Below are 26,018 nucleotides of genomic sequence, written 5' to 3'. Positions count from 1 at the left end.
GACTTGCTGTTTTACATCTTAGTTCCAAAATAATGAGCAAACAGTAAGCCATGACATCAGGCATTTCCTTTTATTAGCTCTTAGAAGACTCAGAGATCCTGGGAACATCGTCTGCAACCTCACTGAAGAATGTGGTGAGAAAAATACATATATGTGTGTGTGTATATGTCTATCTGTGGTACATCGCTGAAGTTGCTGCCTGCTCTGCGGGAGCTCAGAAGCGCTTCTGGAGGGCAGTCTGGATGTTCTTCAGCAGGCCCCACTTAGCTCGGGTCTTCCCACGCTCATCTGGCGTTACCACCTGCAATCAGAAGCAGAGAGCCATGGCACCAGCCACAGGGGAAACAGTAGCTTCCAGTAGCATGGCCACTGCCATGCACCAGACCCTCACACATCATCTCATTAACTCCTCATGATGGCCACACAAAGCAGGTGCCACTGACCCCCTTATATGAATGAGGACACTGAAGCTCAGAAGGACCAGGTAACTTCTTGCTTTTCTAAAGTCGTACTCCTAAAATGTGGTGAGACTGGGATTTCATAGACCAGTTTCCACTTCCTCTAAGGAACCGAATTTAACTGAGAGTTGTGACCTCAGGTGGGCTTCACCATAGAGCAGCCCTCCAGGGTATCCCCCAGCACCTGGAAATTGCTTCTATCATAGCTGTTATCATTTGTAAATTCCATTAATGTGTTTGGCTCTTAACAGACTGAGCACCTTGACTGGGTTGTAGGGGAAGTGATAGTCTTTCATCTCTGTAATTCCAACATTGGTTAAGGTAAAGAGAAGGTTCTTAGAGAAGTGGATGAAAGGTAAATAGAACCACAATCTGTAAATCTGCCAATTGCCTCTCTCTGATGCTTCACACTATCTTTGATCGCACTGAGCTGTCAGAGCTACCTGGAAAGGGAAAACTGCAGTGAGCAAGTCTCCTACAAATCTAACCAACTCAGCTTACACGTGGATCTCCCTGCTTTACCTCAAAGGTGCTGGGTTTCTCCATGCTTCTGGTCTGGAAGCATTCCTGTTCCTTTCCAGTACACATTTACTGAAGAGGCGTTTAGGGAGTGAGGCTGAGATCCAGGGATGAGGGATAGCCCACTGGAATAGTGGGCTCTGTCTAGACAGATCAGGACTCATGAGGCAGATGGGTGGGGTTGCGGTTTGGGTGGTGAAGAGTGATGTTTGTACAATGTCCCTATATACAAAGCTTTTAACTTTTTATATTTGTATTCAAAGGGAAAAGGCAAAAAAAGAAATAGACACTTATTAAATTATGCCCTTTATTTTTTTTTGCATGTGTGTTTTAAGTTACATTTTGTGATAGATTCTTTTAATTATTTTTTATTTTTTTAATTTAATTTTATTATGTTATGTTAATTACATCATTAGTTTTTGATGTGGGGTTCCATGATTCATTGTTTGCGTATAACACCCAGTGCTCCATTCAATATGTGCCCTCTTTAATACTCATCACCAGGCTAACCCATACCCCCACTCCCCCTCCCTTCTAGAACCCTCAGTTTGTTTCTCAGAGTCCATAGTCTCTCATGGTTCATCTCCCCCTCTGATTTCCCCCGCTTCATTTTTCCCTTCCTACTATCTTCTTCTTCTTCTTTTTTTAACATATAATGTATTATTTGTTTCAGAGGTACAGGTCTGTGATTCATCAGTCTTAACACAATTCACAGTGCTCACTATAGCATATACCCTCCCCCATGTCCATCACCCAGCCACCCCATCCCTCCCACCCCCCACCGCTCCAGCAACCCTCAGTTTGTTTCCTGAGATTAAGAATTCCTCATATCAGTGAGGTCATATGATACATATCTTTCTCTGATTGACTTATTTCGCTTAGCATAATACCCTCTAGTTCTGTCCATGTCTTTGCAAATGGCAAGATTTCGTTTTTTGTTTTTTGTTTTTTTTTGATGGCTGCATAATATTCCATTGTATATATATACCACATCTTCTTTATCCATTCATCTGTTGATGGACATCTTGGCTCTTTCCATGGTTTGGCTATTGTGGACATTGCTGCTATAAACATCGGGGTGCACGTACCCCTTTGGATCACTACATTTGTATCTTTGGGGTAAATACCCAGTAGTGCAATTGCTGGGTCATATGGTAGCTCTATTTTCAACTTTTTGAGGAACCTCCATACTGTTTTCCAGAGTGGCTGCCCCAGCTTGCATTCCCACTAACAATGTAGGAGGGTTCCCCTTTCTCCGCATCCCCACCAACATCTGTCATTTCCTGACTTGTTCATTTTAGCCATTCTGACTGGTGTGAGGTGGTATCTCATTGAGGTTTTGATTTGGATTTCCCTGATGCCAAGCGATGTTGAGCACTTTTTCATGTGTCTGTTGGCCGTTTGGATGTCTTCTTTGGAAAAATGTCTGTTCATGTCTTCTGCCCATTTCTTGATTGGATTATTTGTTCTTTGGGTGTTGAGTTTGATGAGTTCTTTATAGATTTTGGATACTAGCCCTTTATCTGATATGTCATTTGCAAATATCTTCTCTCATTCTGTCGGGTGTCTTTTGGTTTTGTTGACTGTTTCTTTTGCTGTGCAAAAGCTTTTTATCTTGATGAAGTCCCAATAGTTCATTTTTGCCCTTGCTTCCCTTGCCTTTGGTGATGTTTCTAGGAAGAAGTTGCTGTGGCTGAGGTCGAAGAGGTTGCTGCCTGTGTTCTTCTCAAGGATTTTGATGGACTCCTGTCTCACATTTAGGTCTTTCAACCATTTGGAGTCTATTTTTGTGTGTGGTGTAAGGAAATGGTCCAGTTTCATTCTTCTGCATGTGGCTGTCCAAATTTCCCAGCACCATTTGTTGAAGAGACTGTCTTTTTTCCATTGGACATTCTTTCCTGCTTTGTCAAAGATTAGTTGACCATAGAGTTGAGGGTCCATTTCTGGGCTGTCTATTCTGTTCCACTGATCTATGTGTCTGTTTTTGTGCCAGTACCATACTGTCTTGATGATGCCAGGTTTATAATAGAGCTGGAAGTCCGGAATTGTGATGTCGCCAGCTTTGCTTTTCTTTTTCAACATTCCTCTGGCTATGCGGGGTCTTTTCTGGTTCCATACAAATTTTAGGATTATTTGTTCCATTTCTTTGAAAAAAGTGGATGGTATTTTGATGGGGATTGCATTGAATGTGTAGATTGCTCTAGGTAGCATTGACATCTTCACAATATTTGTTCTTCCAATCCATGAGCATGGAACGCTTTTCCATTTCTTTGTGTCTTCCTCAATTTCTTTCATGAGTATTTTATAGTTTTCTGAGTACAGATTCTTTGCCTCTTTGGTTAGATTTATTCCTAGGTATCTTATGGTTTTGGGTACAATTGTAAATGGGATCGACTCCTTAATTTCTCTTTCTTCTGTCTTGTTGTTGGTGTATAGGAATGCCACTGACTTCTGTGCATTGATTTTATATCCTGCCACTTTACTGAATTCCTGTATGAGTTCTAGCAGTTTTGGGGTGGAGTCTTTTGGGTTTTCCACATAAAGTATCCTATCATCTGCAAAGAGTGAGAGTTTGACTTCTTTGCTGATTTGGATGCCTTTTATTTCTTTTTGTTGTCTGATTGTGCCCTTTATTTTTACCAAATTTTTTTAATTTTAAAGAAAACAGGGCTTTGTGCAAGGTAATGACCATATTATATACATGATACTTAGATTACCCATTGCTGGATAAAAATGGAGGTAACACAGAGAGACAGCCTTGGTAAAGATAGTAGATATAGTATAAGATATACACATCGAATTATCAAGGGTGATAATGAAGGGATAACAGTGTTGTGATGGGGTTGGGAATTGACTCATAAAACATAGGGGATTTGAATTTTGCTGTAAAGTAGTCAGGGTCTCCAGAGATAGACTATGTGTGATGTGTGAGTGGGGCAATGAGTATTGGGACATGTTTATGAACAAGGGGATGAGATGAAACAGGACAAAAGAAATAGAGAACAGAACTTGAGATACTAAAGAAATTGAAATGATAGCTGACATTCTTCCCTGCCCAAAATGCTCAGATGGTTTTCCAAATGAATTCTAACCAACTTTTAGGAAAGAGTTGTTCTAGAAAACAGGAAAAGAGCAAAAGCTTCCTACCTAATTTTATTAAGCTAATAAACTATTGATTTCAAAGCTAGATAAAAACAATATAAGCAAAACATTATAGGGCCAGTTCACTTATGACCGTAGATACAATAATGCAAAATAAAATATGAGCTAACTAAAACCAAGTATGTTAAATAATCACATCATGGTCACATAGGGTTTGTTACATTAATGCAAGTCAAGCTTAACATCAGAGAATCAATGTAATTCATTTCATGAAGGCCTAAAGGAGAAGAATCATATGATTGTTTCAAATAATACAAAAAATGCCTAAGATTGTACAGCTCTCAGAAATTTAGAAGTAGAAGGAAATTTCCTTAATGAGAATTATACGTCACAAAAACTAAATACAAAATCATCATAGCTCAATGGAAAAGCATTAAGATCAGGAATAAGACAAAGATATCAAGTATTTCAGCTTCTATTTTCTGTAGGACTCATGCCCCTAGCCAAAGGTATAGGGAAAGAAAAGACATAGAGTTCAAGGATTGTAAGAAAAAGCTAAAACTATTCACTATTCATAAATGATAGGGTCATAGCCTGGAAAAACAAGCAAAATCAGCAGATAAACTCTAAGAATAATAAGAGAGTTTATCAAGATTGCTGGAATCTGGGGCACCTGGGTGGTTTAGTCAGTTATGCGTCTGCCTTCGGCTCGGGTCATGATCCCAGGGTCTTGGGATCGAGTCCTGCGTTGGGCTCCCTGTTAGCAGGGAGTCTGCTTCTCTTCTCTCTCTGTCCCTGACCCTGCTCATGCTCTCTCTCTCTCTCTATCTCAAATAAATAAATAAAATCTTAAAAAAAGATTGCTGGAATCAAGATTAACCTCCAAACACCAATAGTTTTTATTCTAAACCAGCAATATGTTAGAAAATACAATCAAATATAAGATAATATTCATAATATCTACAAAGTCTGCAAACTATTTAGTTTAACCAGGAACGTGTAGTACCTCTATGAGAAGAATTTAAAAGCCCAAGTAAAGCACATTGAAGACGATTTGAATAAATGTCAGACCTATTACAAAAATATCAAATGCCTCCAAATTAATTTAGAGACTCAATACCTTTGTAATCAAATTCTTTTCTGGATTTTTTCTTTCTTCTTTCTTTCTTTCTTTTTCTTTCTTCCTTTTTTTTTTTTTTTTTAGGAATTCAATTTACTTACCCCAAAATTTATATGAAGGAACAAATTCCTATGATTAAATAAACCTTAAAAAAGAAAGAAGGGTAACGGGCAGACTTACCCTAGCAGTTCATCAAGACAGAGCACAAAGCTGAGATTAAACAATAAAACCAGTGTGGTATTGATATAGAAAGACAAATTTCCCTACAGGAGGCTGTAGAGAGCTCAGAGCCCAAAATACATGGCACTTTAATATAAGATGGCAGTGGCACCTTTACTGTATACGAATGGAGAAGACATTGCTTGGTGGATGCCATTGCAAAAACTGGTTCACTAGATGGTCAAAAAAAGTGCATCCCTATCTAGCACTACACACAAAGTTGGGCTCTGGATGGATGAAACTTCTAAATTTGCTAGTAATACTAAAGTTAATAAAAGAATTATGTGGAAGATTACCTTTGTGACCTAAGCCTATGGAAGAACTTTCTTTTTTTTTAATCTGTTTTCTTTCTTTCTTTCTTTCTTTTTTTTTTAAGATTTTATTTATTTATTTGAGACAGAGAGAATGAGAGAGACAGAGAGCACATGAGAGGGGGGAGGGTCAGAGGGAGAAGCAGGCTCCCTGCCGAGCAGGGAGCCGGATGCGGGACTCGATCCCAGGACTCCAGGATCATGACCTGAGCCGAAGGCAGTCGCTTAACCAACTGAGCCACCCAGGCGCCCTGGAAGAACTTTCTTAAACAAAACTTCAAAAGGTCAAACCAGAAGGGAAAAATAATTGATGACTTTGATCATATGAAAATGGAAGTTTTCTGCTGTTTCATGAAATACACTATGAACAAAGTTAATAGACAAATGTCAGAACAGAGAAGATATTAACAATGTCTAAAACCATTATCTGGAATATATCGGCACACACTGAAATTCACCTAGAAAATGAAAAATGCAATAGAAAAATGGGCAAAGGATATTTCGCAGGCTATTTACAGAAGAGGAAATCTTGAAAACTAAGAAGCATATGAAATGAAATTTCAAACAATAAGGAGACAGCACTTTGTACCTTTTGGATTAGCAAAATAGTAGAAAGCTGGATCGTGCCACATACAGGTGGGCTAGGATATAGGTGCCCTTGTTCATTCTTTATGGACCCATACATGCATGCATTGAAATCAAGTGTGCATGTACTCTATGACCCAGCAATTTCACTCCTGGTATATATCTGGTAAGGGCTGAATTGTGTCCTCCCAAAATTTATACCTTGAAGTCCTATCCCCAGTACTTCAGCATGTGCCTATACAGCTGACCCTTGAACAATGCAGGGGTTAGGGGTGCTGACCCCCTGCACAGTTGAAAATCCATGTATAACTTTCTAATGCCCCCAAACTTAACTACTAGTAGCCTACTGCCGACCAGAAGTCTTACTGATAACATAAATTGTCAGTTAACACATATCATATATTTATTATATACTATATTCTTACAATAAAGACAGAGCAAAGAAAATGTTAATAAGAACATCATAGAAGAGAAAAGACAGTCCTGCACTGTAAAAAATCAGTGTATAAGTGGACCCACACAGTTTGAAACTGTGTTGTGCAAGGGCCAACTGTATTTGGAGAGAGGACCTTTAAAGAGGTGATTAAGTTAAAATGGGGTTATTGGGGAAGGCCCTAATCCAATCTGACTGGTGTCCTTATAAAAGGAGGAAATTTGGACACACAGAGACCTGCCAGAGGTGCCCTTGCACAGAGAAAAGTCCACGTGAGGACACAGGAAAAAGTCAGGTGTCTGCAAGACAAGGAGAGAGGCCTCCGAAGAAACCAGACCTGTCAAAAATGTGATTTGGGATTTCTGGCTTCCAGAACTGTGAGAAAATAAATTTCTGTTGTTTAAGCCACCCAATCTGTAGCATTTTGGTATGGCAGCCCTAGAAAACAAATACAATGTTCCAGAGAAATTCTCACGCCCCCATCCTGCCCACAAAATGTCAGGAATGAATATTGTTCACTGAGGCACTATTGGAGGTCACCTGGGTGTCCATCCTGGCTGAGTGGACAGGTAACATGTGGTGCCCAAATGAGGCGGCATCAGGAGTAAGGGCCTAAATGTGCATAACGACATGGCTAGAGCATAAAAACACAGTATTCAGAGAGAAATGGTGAGAAACAAAGTAGGATATGTGGCACAATACTGTTTGTGCAAATTACCAACACATTCAAAATTGTACATACCATGTGAAGAACTCATAAAAGTAATGAGATACACATAAAATGTGTTAGAATGGATGTCTGGGAAGGAATGGTCACTAAAAGGAATACATATGGAGACAAGAAAAGGTCCTTGCATAAACCAATGTTGAAAATGGACCATGAACTGAAGTGTATTGATTAACTCAACCCTCTGTGTACGAGGTTAAAAATAAAAGGTCTGGCTTGACCTAAATTATCCTCACTCCAGGGCTCAAGTCTATCTGCAGAGCAAGTAGGGAAAGACTAATGGGATTCTGTTGGCATGAAGGATCAAGGAGCTCTTTGGCGAAGAATAAATCCTAAGGAGATAGAGAGAGTACAAACCCATTTTTATTTCATTTCAGGGCAGGGAGTCGCTGTGAGTATGTGGGTAGTGTGAGGTAGGTTTGGGGCAGTTACTCTGAGTGTGGGATAGTGTTGGTCACTCTGATTGCCCTGCAACCCCACCTCCTGAAGATGTGGATCTCAGCCTAGACAGGAGGTCTGAAGTAGGGACCAAGGTAAAACCAGAAGGTAAGATGCCCAGAAGGTCGGGCAGCCTGACTCTGTGCCTGGAGTTCCAGCCTGGGCAGGAAGGGAGCAGCACTGCAGAGACTCGGAGTAGCTGACAGGGCTGTCTCCTGAGCACATGGGAGACACACCAGGGGTGACCCCCAGTACAGACTGAGAAGGAATTTGAGAGGGTGAATGGGGGCAAGGGTGGGCACATTTCCTAAAGAGCTATCAGGAAAGACCCAGAACAGTAGCAGTTTGTGACTATTGTTGGGCCTGAATTTTTACTTCCAAATGTGATGTAACAGGGGACATCTGGTTTACAGACTGTGGTAGGCAGAGTAATGGCCCCCAAAGATGTCCACGTCATGACGCTGGGAACCTGTGAACATGTTATGTTACACAGCAAAAGGGAATTAAGGTTCCTAGTCAGCTGGCTTTAAGACAAAGATTATGTTGAATCATCAGGTGGGTCCAATGTAATCACAAGAGTCCTCCAAAGTGGAAGAGAGGGGCGGAAGAGAGCCAGGGAGTGTGAGAAGGTATGAGGTGTCTGTGTGTGTGTGTGTGGTGTGTGTGTATGAGGGACTCAGCCTAATGTTTCTGGCTTGGAAAATGCAGGAAGGGGCCATGAGCCCAGGAAGGCGGGCAGCTGCTAGCAGTTGGAAAAGGCAAGAGAATAAACTTCTTCCAGAGTCTCCAGAAGGAACACAGCCCTGCTCACACCTTGATTTTACTCAGTGACACCCATTTTGGAGTTCTGACCTCCAGAATTATAAGGTTATAAGAAAATGTGTATTGTTTAAACTGCTAATTTGTTACTGCAGTAATAGGAAACCAGTGCATAGATGGAAAGTTCCATTTGTCATGGGAAGACTTCCTGGCAGTTAGCAGAGATTTAAAGTCTGAGGGGACAAAGTAAAGAGGCTATTGTCAGAAATGAAATGGGGATGGTGGTCAGGAGGGACCCTGGGGACTAGTGGAAGAGCAGGAGAAGAAACAGGCTAAAGGATATATGACTTGTCTAAAAACACATTTCTTCATTCCTTCAAAACTATCAGGCTCTTGGATGTTAGAGGCTGTTGGTGGAGGGCTGTGGGCTGAGAGGAGTGAAGAAGACCAGCAGGACACCTGCCCTCCTGGGGCTTACAGCCTAGTGGAGTTGGGGCTAGGTACACCAGGCCAAGCAATGCTCAATCTTGCCTCTCAAAAAAAAAAAAAAAAAAAAATCCCACTCTCACTGCTGTTGGCTTGGACAACATTCTCCCAGCATGAGATGCCAGGTCACCAGGGTGGGGCCCAACAGCCCAGACTTAGCTGAATCTGACTGTGGTGTAGGGGACAAAGAGCTCCAGTTTGGATGACACCTAGGTTCCCACTCAACTCCTCCTTCAAGTTACATGAGGGCCGACACTTTCCCTTCCTGAGACTCAGTTTCCTTATCTGTAAAATAGAGGCAATAACTCCCCTCCTTCAGTGGTTGGTAGATCAGTGATAACGAATAGACAGTGTCTGACATCGAGTTGGCCTTCAATAAATGGGACCTTTAAAAAGCATTCAAGTTGGGCGCCTGGGTGGCTCAGTTGGTTAAGTGACTGCCTTCGGCTCAGGTCATGATCCTGGAGTCCCGGGATCGAGTCCCGCGTCGGGCTCCCTGCTCGGCGGGGAGTCAGCTTCTCCCTCTGACCCTCCCCCCTCTCATGTGCTCTCTCTCATTCTCTCTCTTTCAAATAAATAAATAAAATCTTAAAAAAAAAAAAGCATTCAAGTTAATTTTCATGATTCACATATTATACTTCGAATAAAATCCCTTAAAAATCAGCAAGTCACAGACTATGAAAATCAAATATGAAAGGTGTTATTTCACTTCCTTTTCAAAAGTACATATGATGGAAATATTGTATTTTGGATAAGAAATGATTCGGCTACCTCATTATAGCATTTTAAATGAAACCTTTCAGGAATACCTGCATAGAACTGATGCCAAAGGAAAAGTATTTCGATTTTATAGGAAAGAACTGAAGTCATAACTTTTATGAAGCTTTATAAATGTCATTCAAACACACCATCTTATTTTCATTTGCTATTGAAGCCTTTACTTATGCAAATCATGACAAAAGTTAAGGAAGCCAGTGTTTCCCCTTGAATGCTAATATAATCACAAAGAGGGAGGAAGAATTACTTCTGAAGGAAAAATCTATATTGCAGCTCTGCGAGTCAGATAAAAATGAAGCTTCCAGAAAACCTCATTAATTAGTGCTCTGCTCATTTAGAAATTGTGTTAAAAAGCAAAGAAACTGGAATGGGTTTCCTTCCCATATAGGAAGTACAAATTAATTGCATAAACACAATTTCAGGGGGAATGTTATTTCTTGACTGATTGCATAAAACACTCAGTTTTCAGACATCTTATGGTACTTTGTGATTATTAATTTTATTCATCAATTTATTTCTTCACTCTTTAATTTAGACATTCATTCATATACTCATTTGTTTGGTCATATTTTCAGTCATGTATTCATTCAATAACCATTAAGAACCCGAGATATGCACAGTGCTGTGGTAAGCATTGTGGGAGAAAGAGAGATGAATTAGACATGAAGTTTGTTTTCAGGGAGTTTGGAGCTCAAGATGAAGGACAAAACATCTACCTAAGAAGGGCCAACATGTTTCAGTCTCTCCACCTCTGTCCTTGACCCTAGCATGGAAAAATGACAGGAGATACATTTAAAAAAAATTAGTAAGAGCATTGAGTGCCCTTCATGTTCGAGACATTTTTGAGGAATTTCTAAAAAATTAGAAGGAAGATAGATAGAACTAGAGGAAGGAAGAATCCATAGTCAAAAGGACATGCTGCAAAATATGGTAGCAGCTGTGGGTGTTCCATGCTTGGGAGAGAAGGGTACCAACAAGAATTGGGCTCTGAGCCACCTGCCTGATAGGGGAATGGGCAGGGTAGAGAAGGAGGAGCAGCAAGGCTGACTTTCTCATCCCACTTCCTTCCCAGGGAAGTGGCTGACCTCTGTGGGAGTGGGAAGGGGTGCGTGTGGGTACTGACTCCAGAAGGAGTCCAGATGGACTAGAGACCGTCCACCTACAGCAGACTTGCTACTGGTACACTGGCCAACAGCACAATCCTGCCCCCACCCTGCCTCCTGCTTCCCTTCATCACTAGGGGTAGCAACCAATCAGGGAAGATTCTCTTCTGCAAACACTGGACCTGAGACAAAGGGAGTGTTGCTAGTCAGATTGTGTTGGTCACACAGACATTGGGCCAAGACAATCCAAAACCACAAGCAAGCTGAATTTAGCAGAGGAGATACTACAAACTAGGTGAAAGTAGAATAGATTCAGACAGAAGCAGACATAGAAGCGCGGGCAGAGGGAGGACTGAGACAGAGACAGAGAGACAGAGAGAGGAAGGGAGAGGAACTGATAGTTTTCTAGTTCCCTTGGGGATCAGATGTATATCCTGGCTGGAAGTGGTCTCATGAGACTCCTCTCTCTCTGTACCATAAATCTTCCTTTTCAAAAGCTGAAATGAATGGGCTTACTATCTTTACTCTAAAGAATCCCTGATTAAGCCATAAATCTACTCTTATCCCAAAAAACATCATCATGGTTATACAGTAAGATAGCTATGGGAAGTCTTGATATTTTTCTTCCTTTTCTCATTTGAGTATCAATAAAATTATATTCATGAATGTATATCCCCTGGGGATATAAAGAAGAGTCAGCCTTGCATCACCAAGAAGATAGGAATAATCCTGTCCCTTCTTTTTGGGAGTCCATTCTGACATGCTCAGTGGCTATTCCTTGGCTTTCAGATAAACAGCAGATAAAAATTTTTAGTATAACTATGTCTAGAATATTGCATGGGACATACTTATACTAAAAATTGTTTTCTGTATGTGTCCTGTGTTTATGTTTGTTAAATCTGGCACTATACACTTGCTTTGAGTCACCACCAGGGCTAATAATGAGTTCTTTTTTTTTGTCCTTCTCACGCCACAATTATCTGTTTAATAGACCCTGAGCTCCTTGAAGGCAAGGATTATGTCTTATTTTCCTCTAAATCTCTACATCCTAAAAGAATGCCTGGCCCAAATGTTTTTTGAATCAAACTGAACTAACAATTTTCAGGCCTCATTTGCCAAGTTGGTTAAGGCCAGCAGCCTTCTCTCTGACCTGAGTTAACAAGTTTTCTGGGATTAGAGGGGGCAGCCACACAGTAGGTTCTGTGATCTCGTGATCGTCCTAACAGAGCTGCATCAGAGCTTATAAAGAAAGTCTGTCTGAGAAAAATGTGCACAGTACCTTGCAGATGTCACTCCATTGCCCAGGACCATTGTCATTGATGGCTCTAACTTTAAACAGATACTCAGTGTTGGGGGTCAGGTTGTGCAGCTCCAAACTCTGCTGCATTATATCCCGAATTTGCCCACAAAGCTCTGTCCGCACATTGTTAGGAGGGGTAGTAATGAGTTCATAAAATTCCATCTCAAAAGAATCCACGTCTTCTGTTGGGCATGTCCAGTAAACCTATGAAGCAATGAACATGTGGGTGTGATATCAATATACACCATTCAGCTTTCTTTCCCATAAAGATTTGTGTCATTAACTATCAGTGGGGTGAGTTTAAGCTGACCCCATCTCCTCCAGCTGCTGAGGACTTTGACGTAGACTATGTGCAACAGTCTTGAAAGGCTACCTGATAAGGCCTGACATGATGCTTGTGATGCATTTCAAGAACAGAAGAATGCTTCTCTGGGTTCTATTACCACCAGCCAACATTGGCGGTGACCACTGGTCTACTGACACAACTAAGTAAGGTAGCTGCCATTTATTGAACACCTTCTATGCATCAGATTCTGTGTCTGACATTGCCTAACTCACCTAGTCTTCACAACTCCCTGGAAGGGAGATTTTATTATCCCATTTTACAGCTGAGGCTCAGGAAGGTTACATTAAGCAAATTCTAATAGAACCACAGACTACTAGAAGATGAAAAGTGTATCTATTCCAACCCTCTATTTTACACACAAAGAAGTAGAGTACCAGAGAGGTGAAAAGACTTACCCAAGTCATGGAGAATATATGTTCACACTCAAAACATAAAATATCAACTTTTGGAAAGAGATATACTAACAAGTGTCAATTAGCAGACTGTGCTTTGCATATATTTTATACTGATTATATTGTGTTCTTTAAGTTTTAATAAATTCAAATGTCATTATGTTTATAAAATTAATTTATAATTACTCATAAGTGCATAAATTTTTGTGACTTTATATAATTTGTAGTTATTTTTATATATTTATACTTTTAAAACCTTTTATAAATTTATATAATTCATCAGTGAAAATTAACTTATTTTTTTCTGATTATCAAAACTAACATACTCATTGTAAAAGACTTGGAAAATACAGAAAAAATATAAGGGATGAAAATAAATACCACTTATGATTCCAAAATTCAGTTAATAATTAATTTCTTTCCAATTTTGGAACATACACAGACATGGAGATATATATAATTTGGGTTATATTGCTTTGATTCCTACTTTCTTTCACTTGTTATATTTTACATATTTCCCTATATTATGAAAAACTTAGTAAAGCACAATTTTAATAACTGTCCCATAAGTGATTTAATCCTTCTATAGTTGAACGTTTAGGTTGTTTCTAATTTTACACCCTAATAAATAATGATGCAGTGAAGACTTTTGGGGCATGAATCTTCATTTGAGTTTTTAATCATTTCTCTGGGAAAGATTTCTAGAAATAAAATTGAGTTTTTAGAAAAAACTCCTTAGGATTTTTCAGATACATAATGACAAGTTATAATACTAACTTTGAGAATGTTTTTTATGCCAAAAGCCTAAAGAGGACTGTCAACCATCATTTGTGAGAAAAGTCAACACAGATTTCATCTTGGGCATTACTGAGCACTATGTTTCCCATGTGAATTCCATTCCATGATCCTAATGGGGATCAATAATATCTTCAAATCAAATACCATATTTGGCAGTAGGTTTAGGTGTCCCTCTCTTGACAGGCAATGTCTTAACTAGGTTTTCCTGTGTAGGCCCCTTTCTTGGGCTCATCCAGGGACCACTAACCGGTGGTGTGCGGTGACTGTTTTCCAAGCCCAAGTATGGAGAAGATATCACTAGTTCTTCCCTTCCAGAGCAAGAAACTGCCAAACTCCTAAGCAGTCTAAGTTGCATGGAGAGACCTAAGGCCATCACTGAGCTAATGTCACGTACACTGCAGGCTTTGCTGATCTAGGATCATTTGGAAATGAAGGTTCAGCTGTTTAGTTGTGGACATCTCTTCTGTGAAGGGCAGAGATACTTTGCTGTGTCTGAGAGCCCATGGGAAGGTATATTCTACTTTGCAATGTAAGGTCATTCTTGCTGGCAATGATAGACTCTAAAACATAGATTATGACGTCTCAGGAGAACAGCAAAGTAAAGCTTGGTCAGAGTCTGGTTTTCATTTTCTTGTTTTTTAGACCCTTGATATAAAAGTGCATTTTAACAAGACTTCCAGGTGCACATTAATGTTTGAGAATCAATGGTTTCAACTTTAAGAATGCTAAAAGTCTTTGGGAGTGTTGTCAGATTATGGGGGCAAAAGATGAGTTCTGCCACACGAAAGCAGGCCATGGGCTGGCCTGGGAGATGTCCCCGTAGGGAATCCTAAGAGAGGCAAGATTTGCTCTAATAGAGTATCTAATCGCAAGTTAATCTGTTTCTCTCCCTGAACCTTAATAACACATTCTATAAACAGTTCAATTTATGTTCAGCTGGATTTGAAAGGAATGTTGAGGGAAAGGTCATGTTAGGCCAAGAAGGTCAAGGAGGAGTCATGTCCCCTGAAGTCAGATGATGGCAGTGGTAGAGGTCTGTGAGAGAACCACACCCCCCAAATTTGAATCTCAGGAGATAAGAATTGGGATTCCATTGGGGATTTTCCTTCCATTCTTTCCAAATCATGGAGAGTATGGATAATTTCTTTAGGAAAGGTAGCAATTTAGAGGAATCACAGCTAATAGATAATGGAGCCTGTATTTACAATTTGATTTTCTGTGTTCTCTCTATTGTTACAGGCTTTCCCCTGGGAAATATTACACCCTCCAAGCAGTCTCTTCCAATTACTTTGTTTCCCAAATTTGGGTTGCTCTTGAAACGGGGTTGGGGCTTTCAGATATATTTTTGACTATAAGTTAAATATGTTGTTTGGTTTAAGCCAATCTTAGGGTACTTAAGATTTTAGGAACTTATCCCTTTTGAATGGGCTGACCATGAAGAATCCAGAGGAACAGATTTGAGCGACTGGACCCTAGAGCTCAAAGAGGTACATGCAACCTTTCCTGACTACCCACCTCCATTCCGTACCTCACACCCCCTTGTCTTTGCCATGGGCCCAGAGCCTTTCTTACCTTGGCAGCTCTAGGATACACCAGAGTCTGGTAGATAACAATTGGGCCTGGGGTCTTCACAGTACCATCATTGAATGAGTACCAATTGTGGAAGCTGCTGCTGTTCTGCAGAGACTGGTTGTCTGCCCCTGCACTCCAGTAAGTATAGAGGCCATCTGTGGGTTTGGCAGGTGTGGCGGACTGGGCTCGCCCATAGGCTTCCAGACCCATTTTGGCCTTCTCACCACCGGTGGTGTTGAAGGACAACAAGGAGGAGCTTCGCTGGTATATCTGCTGGTTGCCGAAGCTGTGAGTGCTGAAAGTGACCTTCCTGGCAATCATCAGTTCTGAGTGCATGGGATAGGGGGAGGGCAGGGAGTCCCCTGAGGAGCATACCTTCTTGGGTCCTGTGGGGAAGAGCTCGTGGATAGCACTGGAGAGCTCAGCAAAGTCCAAGGGCATGCAGTGCAAGGAGTGTAGCCGGAGCTGTGGGTCAGGCCTATAGGTGCTCTGGATGCCGTCTTCAATCTGGTCCACCAGAATCTTGGCGGACTGCAGAAATGCCACCTGGCCTGTCTCTTTCAGGGCTTCCTTGGAGTAGGCAATCAGGCCATCCATTTCATTCACTTTCATGGTTGTGACATACACGTATTTTTCAATCTCCTTCTGCCTGGACACCTCCAGATTCTCTATTTGCTCCATGATGGACTTCTCCTTCTCCTGTAGAATGCTGCGCAGCTTGAGAAATCCATTTCGGATCTCTTTTCGCTTCACCTCCTTGTCAGCTTTAAAGCTGTTTTTTAAAATGTTGAACTCCATTAGGTCATTATCAATCTCATAGCGGACTGCAAAACAACCAGGTTAGTTACTTTGGTTAAAATTTTCATCTCCCCAGATGTTAAAGCCAGTAGAAGACTGGAGCAAATTCTTTTGGACCCCATGGAAGTGGGCGGAGAAGGAGGGAAGGCACTTGTAGTTGAACTGAAATAGGCTAGAACAGGTTTATGAGGTGCATCTGGCCTCCCTCAGGAATTCCCTCTCGGCCTCCTTGTCTAATACTTCCCTCAGGAATAACAGCCTTTCTTTCCTGGCATAGTTATATCTGTGGTAGTCTCTGTGGCCCTGGGTTGAAATTGAAAGTTCAAGACCACCCTTGATATGAGTTTTTACCAGACTTCACTTGTCAGCACGTTGGACTTAAGAAGAGGTGATGTCACAAAGTGACTGGTTTTCCCTGTGTGAAAGAACTGAATTTTCTAAGAACTAAATTTCTGATGACTTCTAAATGCTGCCTTGCCTCATTCACCAAAAACCTAATCCTAGACAACAGGAAATCAGCTGGGCTCCCTCTCTTGCCTTTCTCCCATTTCGTTCCAAGAAAGAGTCTGCTGTTGCACTTCAAGGAGAACTCAATTTGTCCTGTATCCTCTTAAGTGGTTTTTGGATTATAAGTTCACTCAGTCATTCAACAAACATTTACTGAACACCTGTTACAAGTCATATGCCTTCCAAGGTACTAGGGATGCATATATGAATATGAAAGGGCACCGACAATCAAGGCACTCATAAATCCAGTGATACTACAATATAGAGAATACTATGAAAGAAAGTATGTGGCACATCTCTGTGAAATGAGCAGCTTTGTTGGCTTTACAGTGATTTAGGCATCAGGCAGTGACAACTATGTGAAGACATGTCAACCTTCTGTGGCCTAGTCTAAAGATAAGATCCTCCCCTGAATGGTCAACTTTGCAGTGAATTGATGGGCTATAACTCTCACCAAATTTCACTCATGAGTAGGGGTGGCCCAGAATTTTTTGTACTTGGTTCTTAACATAGTCCTGGGTACACAGTAAGCTGGACCTCTGTGGGTGGTGGCTATTGTAACAATGATGTGCATTTGAGTAAGAGAAACCCAAGAGTCCTGTTGGACCATGAGAACAGGGACTGTGGCTGTCTTGGTTATCACTATGACTAGGGTGTGTAGAAGGGCTTGAGAGGTATTTATTGAGTGAAAGCCAATCTGTTCTATTTTCTAACATCTTTGGGGTAAATGCCACTCTCTGGCCTATTTTGTGAAGCCGCTGTTTCCTCTGCCCACCTCCTCCCTCATACTGGCACAGAAACAATGCCAATGGGGGCTGAATAGGAAACAATCAGGGTGATTGCAGAGGTGCTGAGAAGTGCTCCCCACTCTCCCCTGACTCAAACCCCACTGTGGCTTATGGCAGTTGAAATTCCACTTTATTCATTAATTTCTTTGACTATTCAATAGTTACTCACTGATTGCCAAAGACACTTGCATAAGGAATTCCTTGCTTTATTAAGGATTACATTTATGTAAAGTCCTGAGAGATAGGATAAAAATTCCTTAGATGAGGGGGAAAGAGGCAGCACCAGGAGAAGAGAAAGAGGAAGCCAGAAGCATCCCTCCCCCTGTCTTATAAATATGGCAACTTTGCAAGAGCTAGTCTTAGAGCAAAGTTAAATCAACATCTTTTTCAGGCAGTACACTTAAAAGTAGCTCTCGTTTATTAAACATTTATTATGGACCAGATCTAGATGATACACATATTATGGATCACATTTCTGTATTATCATATATAACACTTATCTTCCTATGAGGAAGATATTGTTCCCATTTATAGATGAGGAAGCTCAGGCTCAGAGAGGTTAAGTTATTGTCCAATGACAGCAAGTAAATAGGAGAAACCAAGGCCTGTCTCTAATTCTATTTGTCTAACTCCAAAGCCTATGTTCTTAATTGCTCCAACTGTGGTTCTCAGCCCTCTGTGAGCATCAGAATCTTCTGGGTAACTTTAAAGAAAACTCCTCTCTTGGCCTCACTTGCTGAGATTCTGAATTGGCCTGAGTTAGGACTCAGTAATCCAGATGAGGCAGTTTGTAGCTGCGTTTAGAATCTAATCCAAGGGATCTTCTGGGGATCTTGTTAAAAATGCAGATTCCCATGAAATTGGTATGGCTAGGGCCTGATTCTGCATGCCCAGGCTCCTGGGTGGTGCCATTGTTGCTGGTCCTAGTTAGCAAAGCTCTGCATGTGGTTCCAATGTGTAGCTGGAATCAACACCACAGATTCAATCAATTGACCCAAACTTGATCTTCCCTCCAGGGCCCAGAGTTTCTCAGTGTATTGTCAGACCATCTGCTTTTGAATTACCTGAAGATCTGTTTAAAATGCAGATTTATGGCACCTTCCTCAAAAGTGAATTGAATCCTTAAGAGCAAGTTTGAAACCTAGTTAAAAAAGTTTGGGGGTGGTGGTGGTTCCCTTAGCAAGGATGGATAGGGCTAAATTCTTTACCTACGTATAAATGGATATGCCTTGAAGGTGACCCCTGTCCCCTTCCAATTTCTGGGCTGTCTGGAATTTGTACTGGTGTCCCCTTACATTGAATTGAATTTCATTGTCTGACTTCTAGGTGCCCTGGACTCTGAGAAAACTATCTTAGATTTCTCCTCTGTTAAAAACCCAGGCTTCCTGTGGTTACCTGGGGGCCACAGCAGACTGTAGGCAGCAGTCCCTTCCCTATGCTGAGGCCCCAGAGAATCCAGCTGAGCCCAGGCAGTGAGTCTACCTTAAGAAAACCCTCTAGAACCAAAGGGGCTACCATTTCTTTGGCAATATGGCTCCTATAGAGTTTCTTTAATATAGCGATTTCCTTGGTGGTGGTTCTAAAACTGAATAAATATCAATTGATAAACAATGTTTCCTAGTAGAAGCAATTGAGAAGTGAAGGTATTTCTGAAATATGCAAGCTAGTGAGAGGTCCTAGGTGACAGAGTTAGTAAAGCCCATCTCTGACCCATCTGTATGTCCAACAGGACCTTTGTGTGCAGCTCAGAGAAAAACTGCCTCCCACTCATATGTTTAGGCATGTTTACACATGGACACTGAAATATCCAACAAAGGGAAAGGCTGGGGTGATCTGGTGCACTTTGGTCACTTGACTGTCATCCAGTCCTTAAGGAAGTAGACCACAGGTGGTGATGGTGGTGGTTTCTGTTGCTTTTCAATCTTTCAATCTTTAGATTCTGGTCACTGTTTAGCATAGAGTAGGTTGTCAAATGAATGTTATGGATTTAACATGGGTGTTGGAGTCAGATAGTCCAGGTCTGCCCATTTACTAGCTGCCTTGTGCCAATGACTTCTTAGAATCTCTGTTGTCTTATTCATGGAAGGAATTTTAATGCCTGTACTGTAGGATGATTGAGAAAATTAGGCCTGGGCATAGTATGCTTCTATTCAAGGAAGCTATTCCCAGGGGCAAAGAGCCCTAAAAGGATGCCTGAGATCCTCATGTCTAATCAGGTAGATCCACACCCAGAAATTATGGGTGTCTTTGCTGAGCTCTGCAAAATATTGTTGTACCGCATTCCAGCATGGAAACTAGGGTCAGTTACCCTTATACAAACTACCTATTTTATAGGTAAGCCAATATAAGTAACCCTGAGCAGGCATGCAGAAGGAAAACCAGCTGTTGACCAGAATGTTATTGGCTATTTCTGAGTATTTCTGTTATTATGTGTTTGCTACCAGTTCATTTACTTTGCTGTTTACAAGTTTTGGGAAAACACTGTTGAGGAAAATTTAAAGTAGAAATGATTTCAACATTGACTTAATTCTTTCCTTCTGCAAATTGGGAAAATACCAAAGACATCCAACTTTAGTGACAACTTTAGAAAGGTTCACAGATACTAGAAGATCAAATTTACCACTTTTCAAAGGAGGAAACGAGGTCCAAGGTCATGAAGATTGTAACCAAGATTATAGAATCTTTCTGGGTTGATTACGTGCCAGATACTTCTTTGCATGCTACACTTAGAGTAACCCATTTAGTCCTCACAAAGGAGTTACTATTACTATGCCCATTTTACAGATGAAAAAACCAAGGCACAGGGAGGTTAAGAGGCTGGTGGTGGTTGCCAGGCGTGCACACCAGGTCAATGCCTTGCAGCCTAGCAAAGTGTTTCTCAGTGCTTGGATTGCCCCACCAGCTGGGGGAGGCTCTCACCAAACAGACTGCCCAGAGCCATTTTGCCTAACAGTTCCTGAACTAGAAGTTACTGTGCAGGAGGGGGAAGGGGACCAGGACCTGCTTTGAACTTGGCGATGGCGCTGAAGAGCGCGGCGGCCCTTTCAGAGCAGGCGTCGATGAGGCTGATGGTCTCGTGGCCGTTGTGGAAAGCCGTCTTGCAGAAGGTGCAGAGCAGCTGGTTGTCATGGCGGCAGTACTCAATGATGCGGCTGGACGGGTGGTGGATGCAGATCTTCTCATCCTGGTCCTCGGTGCTGGTGTCCACGAAGACGTGGTCCTGCATGGCCACGTCCGAGTGGAAGGTCTTGAGGCAGTCGTTACACAGGTTGAGACGGCAGGTGATGCAGCGCTTGTAGGCGATGCGCCGGTTGCGGCAGACCTGGCAGACGATGGGCCCGGAGGAGCGGTCGAAGCGCCACTTGAGGTAGCCGTGCTGCTGCATGTAGCGCTTGGTGAGGCGCCCGCGCAGGTAGTTCTCGGGCAGCTGCATCTTGTGGCTGTAGGGCATGCAGTGCGAGCGGTTGCACACGGGGCAGATGAGGATGAAGAAGTTCTCGGTGACCTCGGCGTGCTTTTGCAGCTGTCGCAGGCACTTCTCGCACAGGCTGTGGTTGCAGGGCAGCATGAACGAGTGCAGGCGCAGCCGGCTGCACATGGGGCACGAGAGATGGTCCACCAGGTTGCTGTTCGCGGGCGTCGCCTTCACCTCATCCACCTGGGTGTCGCTGCTTCCGATGCGCAGTGCGGTCTTGGAGCTGGAAGGAGAAGCGGACATGGGGAGGGCTTCAGGAGGCAGGCTTCAGAGCTCACCCCGTTTCCGGCTTCTGAAAGAACTAGGGGTTCACCGCCAGGCAGGCCAGTGTGATGGTGGGGAGCATGGGCTCCGTGCGGGGGCACCTGGGTTCTAAACCTGCCTCCGCTATTCTTTCAGCTGGGCGACCTCGGGTCAGTTAACCTCTCTCTGCCTTTTTCCTCGCCATAAAATTAGTAGTCACATTATAGAGTTTCTTGAGGGGATTAAAATTACATTTCATACCTACAAAGCTTGAGAGCAGGCCCTGGAACACAGGAAGCAGTGGACACTGCATGTTGTGAGTTTTTGAGCAAGAGAAAGCAGAAGAGACTGGCCTGGCACCATCAGCTGGGCCTTGGTGTTGGGGTGATGTTGGCTGGGTGACGTTGCCCATCAATAATGTCACAGAATACCAACACCCCACAAAGCCCTTCTGAGACTGTGATGGAGCAAAGCAGAAATAAGACCACTTCATCCTGTTTGAATGCAGGCCAAACAAGAATATCATCCAGACCACAAAAATGACCAAACCTGGCTTCTCCTGTTTAGTGGGAGTGTACTGCTTTTTCACCAGTTGCAACGTTGGGCACCCAGTGTGCTTCCCATCTTGTAGACAAGATTTTTATCTGGTTATCCACTAGGAGAGCTACCCCCACTTCCTCACCTAAAATGAGGTTAAATCCCATAATAACTTGCTGAGGCCTTCTCACCGAGACACTTCACTCTTAACCATGGTGTATGTTCTCACTTGTCGCAATGATTCGGTAAATCCAGTCTTGTCCACCTACAGGTGTGTTCTTGGTGAGTTTTGCTTGGCAGGCATTGACGTCATCACTATTTTTGTATGTAAAATGGATGGGTAACGTGTCCTTCCGAGGACACTAGGAGTTCAGTCCCTGAGCCAAGTCTAGAACCCGAGTGCTCCAACCAGCAGACCAATAGGTAAGAGTTAAGGGTCTTAGGCTCTAGGGGCGGATTGCTCATGGTGGAGTACACCCTTTAGAGCTGCACCTTCGAAATGAGTTTCTTAACCTCTCCCATTCTCAGTTTCCTCATCTGTAATCCAAAGCTCAAAGCTCACAATCCTATGTCTTTCATGAGAATTTTACAAAGTCTACATGAGGTAATCCATGATGAAGTGCTTAACTGCTGGCACGTAGTAAGGACTCAGTAAATGTGGCCACTGCAATTACTCCCCTCTGGTACTAGCCAGCTAATGTCCACAGTAGAGGACAACAATGGTCAAGTCCAGAAGTGTGTGCTTCTACTGTTCGTGTGTGAGTGTGTATGTGTGTGTGTGCGCCTCTGTATGTGTTGATTCTTTGTCTAATAGCTGAGGCTGATTTCATATATTTAATTCTAAGAACCATGGATGAAATAGAAGCATACTTATAAAATTCAAGTGCATGTTCTAAGAGGCTATAATCTAAGAGGGCAAAAGCAGTTTCTGAAAATAAATAAGTTAGCTGTGGGGATAAAAATGGAAGCAGATACACAATAAGAGACAGGAATAGTCACAACTCTTCTGTTCACATTAGTGATATTTGGGTGTTGATCTTGGCATTGTGGATGTATTCTTTTCTGCTTCTGGCTTCTTGTAGTCCCTATATGCCCCTATCTACTTCCCCATCTCAGCCAGGGACCTATATCTTAGAGCCCAGGTAGTCAAAGGTGCTGCCCAAGAATACTGGAAGTATGAAGGGAGTGGCCCTGTGGTGACAGAGGGTGCCTCTGTGGGGACTCAGGCTCCTGGGAAGCTCATCCCTTAGGGATTTGGAAGCTGGGTCCTAGGCCTGCTGACCACAATGTTCTTGGCTCCATTCCCTCTCTGCTTTCTCAGTCTTGTGCCTGGGCCCTGCAAGGAATCACTGGACGTACAGTCAGTTGTACATGTGGTAGCTGGATGAACCTCTCTAGTTCAAGAAGGTGGGATTCTGAGGATCATGGTGTAATATAAAGGGAGACAGCGTGAGAAATCAGGAAGAAGGAGGGAGGGAGGGTGATGCTGGCGGAAGAGAGAGAGAGCAGGGAGGCAGTGATTCAGAAACCAGGAGATAGGCCAGTTGGAAGATAAACCTCAGTGTACCCACAGCCCACCTCCTGACCTCGCAGTAGCATCTCTGACCATCCTCGGAAAGCCTCAGGCTTGGACCTGGGCATTCAGTGGCCATGGTTCCATACCCAAATAGCCACCAAACCCAGCAGCCTTGCCTTCTTGCTAAGATATCAGGCCTCTCCTATTCTGCACAGCCCCCTCCTTCCAATTTAGGGCTATTCTCCCAGTACCTGAGTTCTCACTGTGTCACATGGCAGGTCTCCCAACTTCCCTTCGGTTCCTTCCAGGCCATCTGTACTTTAGAATCACCTGGGGGGGCTTTTACAATTCTGATGCCCAGGTGATACCCAGACCAATGAAATCAGAATGTCTGGGGATGAGGACCTTTGTAAAGATCCCCAGGTGATTCTAATGTAAAGCAAAGTTTGGGAGCTACTGACCTAAGGCATCTTCCCAAAGCACCAAAGTCATCTCTCCTCTGTTGAAATGTGGTCAGTGACTCTCCATTGTGGATATGCAGAAAATGGGGCAGTTGAGTCAGGAGAGAAGAATGTGGATGTTACTTTCTGCACCTGAGAACTGGGCTTTTATCCAAGACCCCTGGGTTCTCTATTCATGCAAACACCACGAGAGGTCCATGAATGGAGAGTAACCTACTAAGTGCTGAACTGCAAAGTGGATCCTATTCTTCTCCTGAATTCACTGAATCTTTGCTCACGGAATTGTTTTTCCAGCCTTGAAAAGCTTTAAACCTGCCTCTCATTTTCTGCCTCTCCAATGCTGCCATCTTGTAGTTCTGATCTTTGATCTTTTCTCATCTAAGAAGTCTGCCTTTGCTGCTTGAGACGCCCCTCAAATGTGACATAAAAGGACTGTCTCTGTCAGAACAGGAAGAGAACATGCAGGACTCGACACAGGTTAATGCCCCATGCAAGTAACTGAGACCCTAAGTTGCATGACTTCCAGATAGAAAGAGAAGGCTGCAGGAGTTGAGGGCCCTCTGGGGTACTTATATAGGACACAGGGGTCAAAAATGGCCTGTGGAAGTTGTTAACTTTTCCAATACATATTAAGGTATCAAAAGTTCAGAGGAGGAAGAAAGGGGGCAATTTATATTTTTATATCACATAACAAGATTACAAAGCACATACATTAATCCCCATACCCGCTGAATCATGGCAGGCGTTATACTCTCCATTTTGCAGTACAGCATTTTTAAGTTAAGACACAGAGTCTGGGTTCAAAATCTGGCTGCATCTTACTAGCTAGGTGATCCTGGGCCGCTGGACCTTGCAAAGGCTCAGCTTCCTCACTGGCGTGGTGGGCATGAGGTGAGGGTTGCCTGGGGTCACACAGGCAGTGCCTGGCATTCAGAAACCAGGAGAGAGGCCAGTTGGAAGACAAACCCCTTACGCGCTAAGTCTTAGCGCCCCCTACTGGGTGCAAGTGAGAGAGCGCCGTGCTCATTCACGGGGCTGGCGGGGAGTGGATTTCGAACTCAGGGCTAGCCGCGGTTACTGGCTGTGTGGGACACGCTTAATTGCTACGGAACCTTTGGCCTCCTCTTCTCAGGTGGAGAAATGGCCTCGGGGTGGGGGCAGCGGGCACTTACGAGGTGCGGATGCTCCGGAGGCGGCCCTTGTGGAACGTGATGGAGGCATTGCGGCAGCAGCGGCTCTCGTAGTAGTAACACTGGAGGTTGCTGCTGGTCGTGCAGCAGCACTTGCAGTCGGGGTCATTGGCCCAGGAGCAGCAGCACCAGTGGCAGTTGGGGTTCTCGGAGCAGGTGCAGTGGCAGCACTGGCAGTTGCGCTCGTCCTTGTAAGGGCAGGGGAAGCAGGTGCAGTTCCGCTCGGAGGTGAAGAGGAACTTGCAGCACAGACAGGAGCATAACCGAGGACAACATCTCTGCCATGTACAACACGGAGAGCAAACACACATAGCAGTCTCCATGGCGCCTACATGATTGCCACCGGCTGTCCAGAGCTCTGGATCCCTTCTCTACAAGAATCTTGTGGTTTCCTAGGGAGGGGGTCCCTCCTCCCCCCCGGCCAATGAGGCCCTCAGCTTGGAGGTTGGCTGTTATGAGGGCTTCACAGGTGGTGTCCCTACTAGGAAGCTCCTGAGCTAGCATTTACATATATCAGCCTGAGGCCATTTGCTTATGTCACAATCCCTGTCTCCCCCCCATGTCTCACCATGCTGGGTGGGTGAGATATGGGGAGGAGTGGCAAGCAGTGGGGGGCTGATGGACACTCCATGCTTCCATAGGATCGGCTTCAGAGGGGGGTTAATGCAAAGAGCATCCTGGAGGTTTAGCTGTCACTTGTCACGTTCTGGGTTATGGGGCAGATTCCAGAAGCTATTTCTCTTTGATGATGTTTTCCCTGCAACTTGAGCTATTTGACTTCAGGGTATGTCTTCATGGGCTGAAAGGACTGGGTATGATTAATTGGAAGTGGACTGACATGATGTTCTCTCCTTGGGCCTTTTCTGCATTGATTGAACTCTTTTTGTGATGAACAAAGCACAAAGTGTTTACAAATCATGGCAATGCTACATTTAAGGGGAATCGCCATTTGGACAAAGAATTAAAGGGAAGAAAGGTAGGAGTTCACTAAGGCACATCTTTCAGTAGTCACTGAGTTTGTCCATTGCTGCATAGCCACCGCTGATTTTCATGAGGCT

At 43.2% G+C, this 26,018-nt stretch overlaps 1 protein-coding gene across 1 annotated transcript; it reads right to left on the bottom strand.

Moving 5' to 3' along the window:
- Window positions 1-214: 214 nt before the first annotated feature.
- Window positions 215-26,018, bottom strand: TRIM42 (tripartite motif containing 42). Its single transcript, XM_034989372.1, has 5 exons — window positions 24,943-26,018; window positions 20,539-21,236; window positions 15,446-16,269; window positions 12,317-12,541; window positions 215-301 (listed from the first exon to the last, which is right to left on the bottom strand). Exons 1-5 carry the CDS (start codon window positions 25,281-25,283, stop codon window positions 215-217), a joined length of 2,175 nt encoding a protein of 724 aa, XP_034845263.1. The 5' UTR covers window positions 25,284-26,018.

The sequence above is a fragment of the Mirounga leonina genome, unplaced genomic scaffold (assembly GCF_011800145.1).
Source record: "Mirounga leonina isolate KUSES-001 unplaced genomic scaffold, KU_Mleo_1.0 Mir_115, whole genome shotgun sequence".
NCBI classification, from domain to species: Eukaryota; Metazoa; Chordata; class Mammalia; order Carnivora; family Phocidae; genus Mirounga; species Mirounga leonina.
The sequence above is the reverse complement of the archived record's forward strand: the minus strand, read 5'-3'. Positions and strand labels throughout refer to the sequence as shown.

What these genes read in the sequence shown, in the direction of transcription:
- TRIM42 (XM_034989372.1), bottom strand. Translation starts at nt 25,283, where the DNA reads ATGGAGACTGCTATGTGTGTTTGCTCTCCGTGTTGTACATGGCAGAGA. An exon ending in CATCGCCAAGTTCAAAGCAG is followed by an intron (nt 16,270 to 20,538) that starts GTCCTGGTCCCC and finishes GTTGTTTTGCAG; the next exon opens with TCCGCTATGAGATTGATAAT. An exon ending in TGTATCCTAGAGCTGCCAAG is followed by an intron (nt 12,542 to 15,445) that starts GTAAGAAAGGCT and finishes ATTGCTTCATAG; the next exon opens with GTTTACTGGACATGCCCAAC.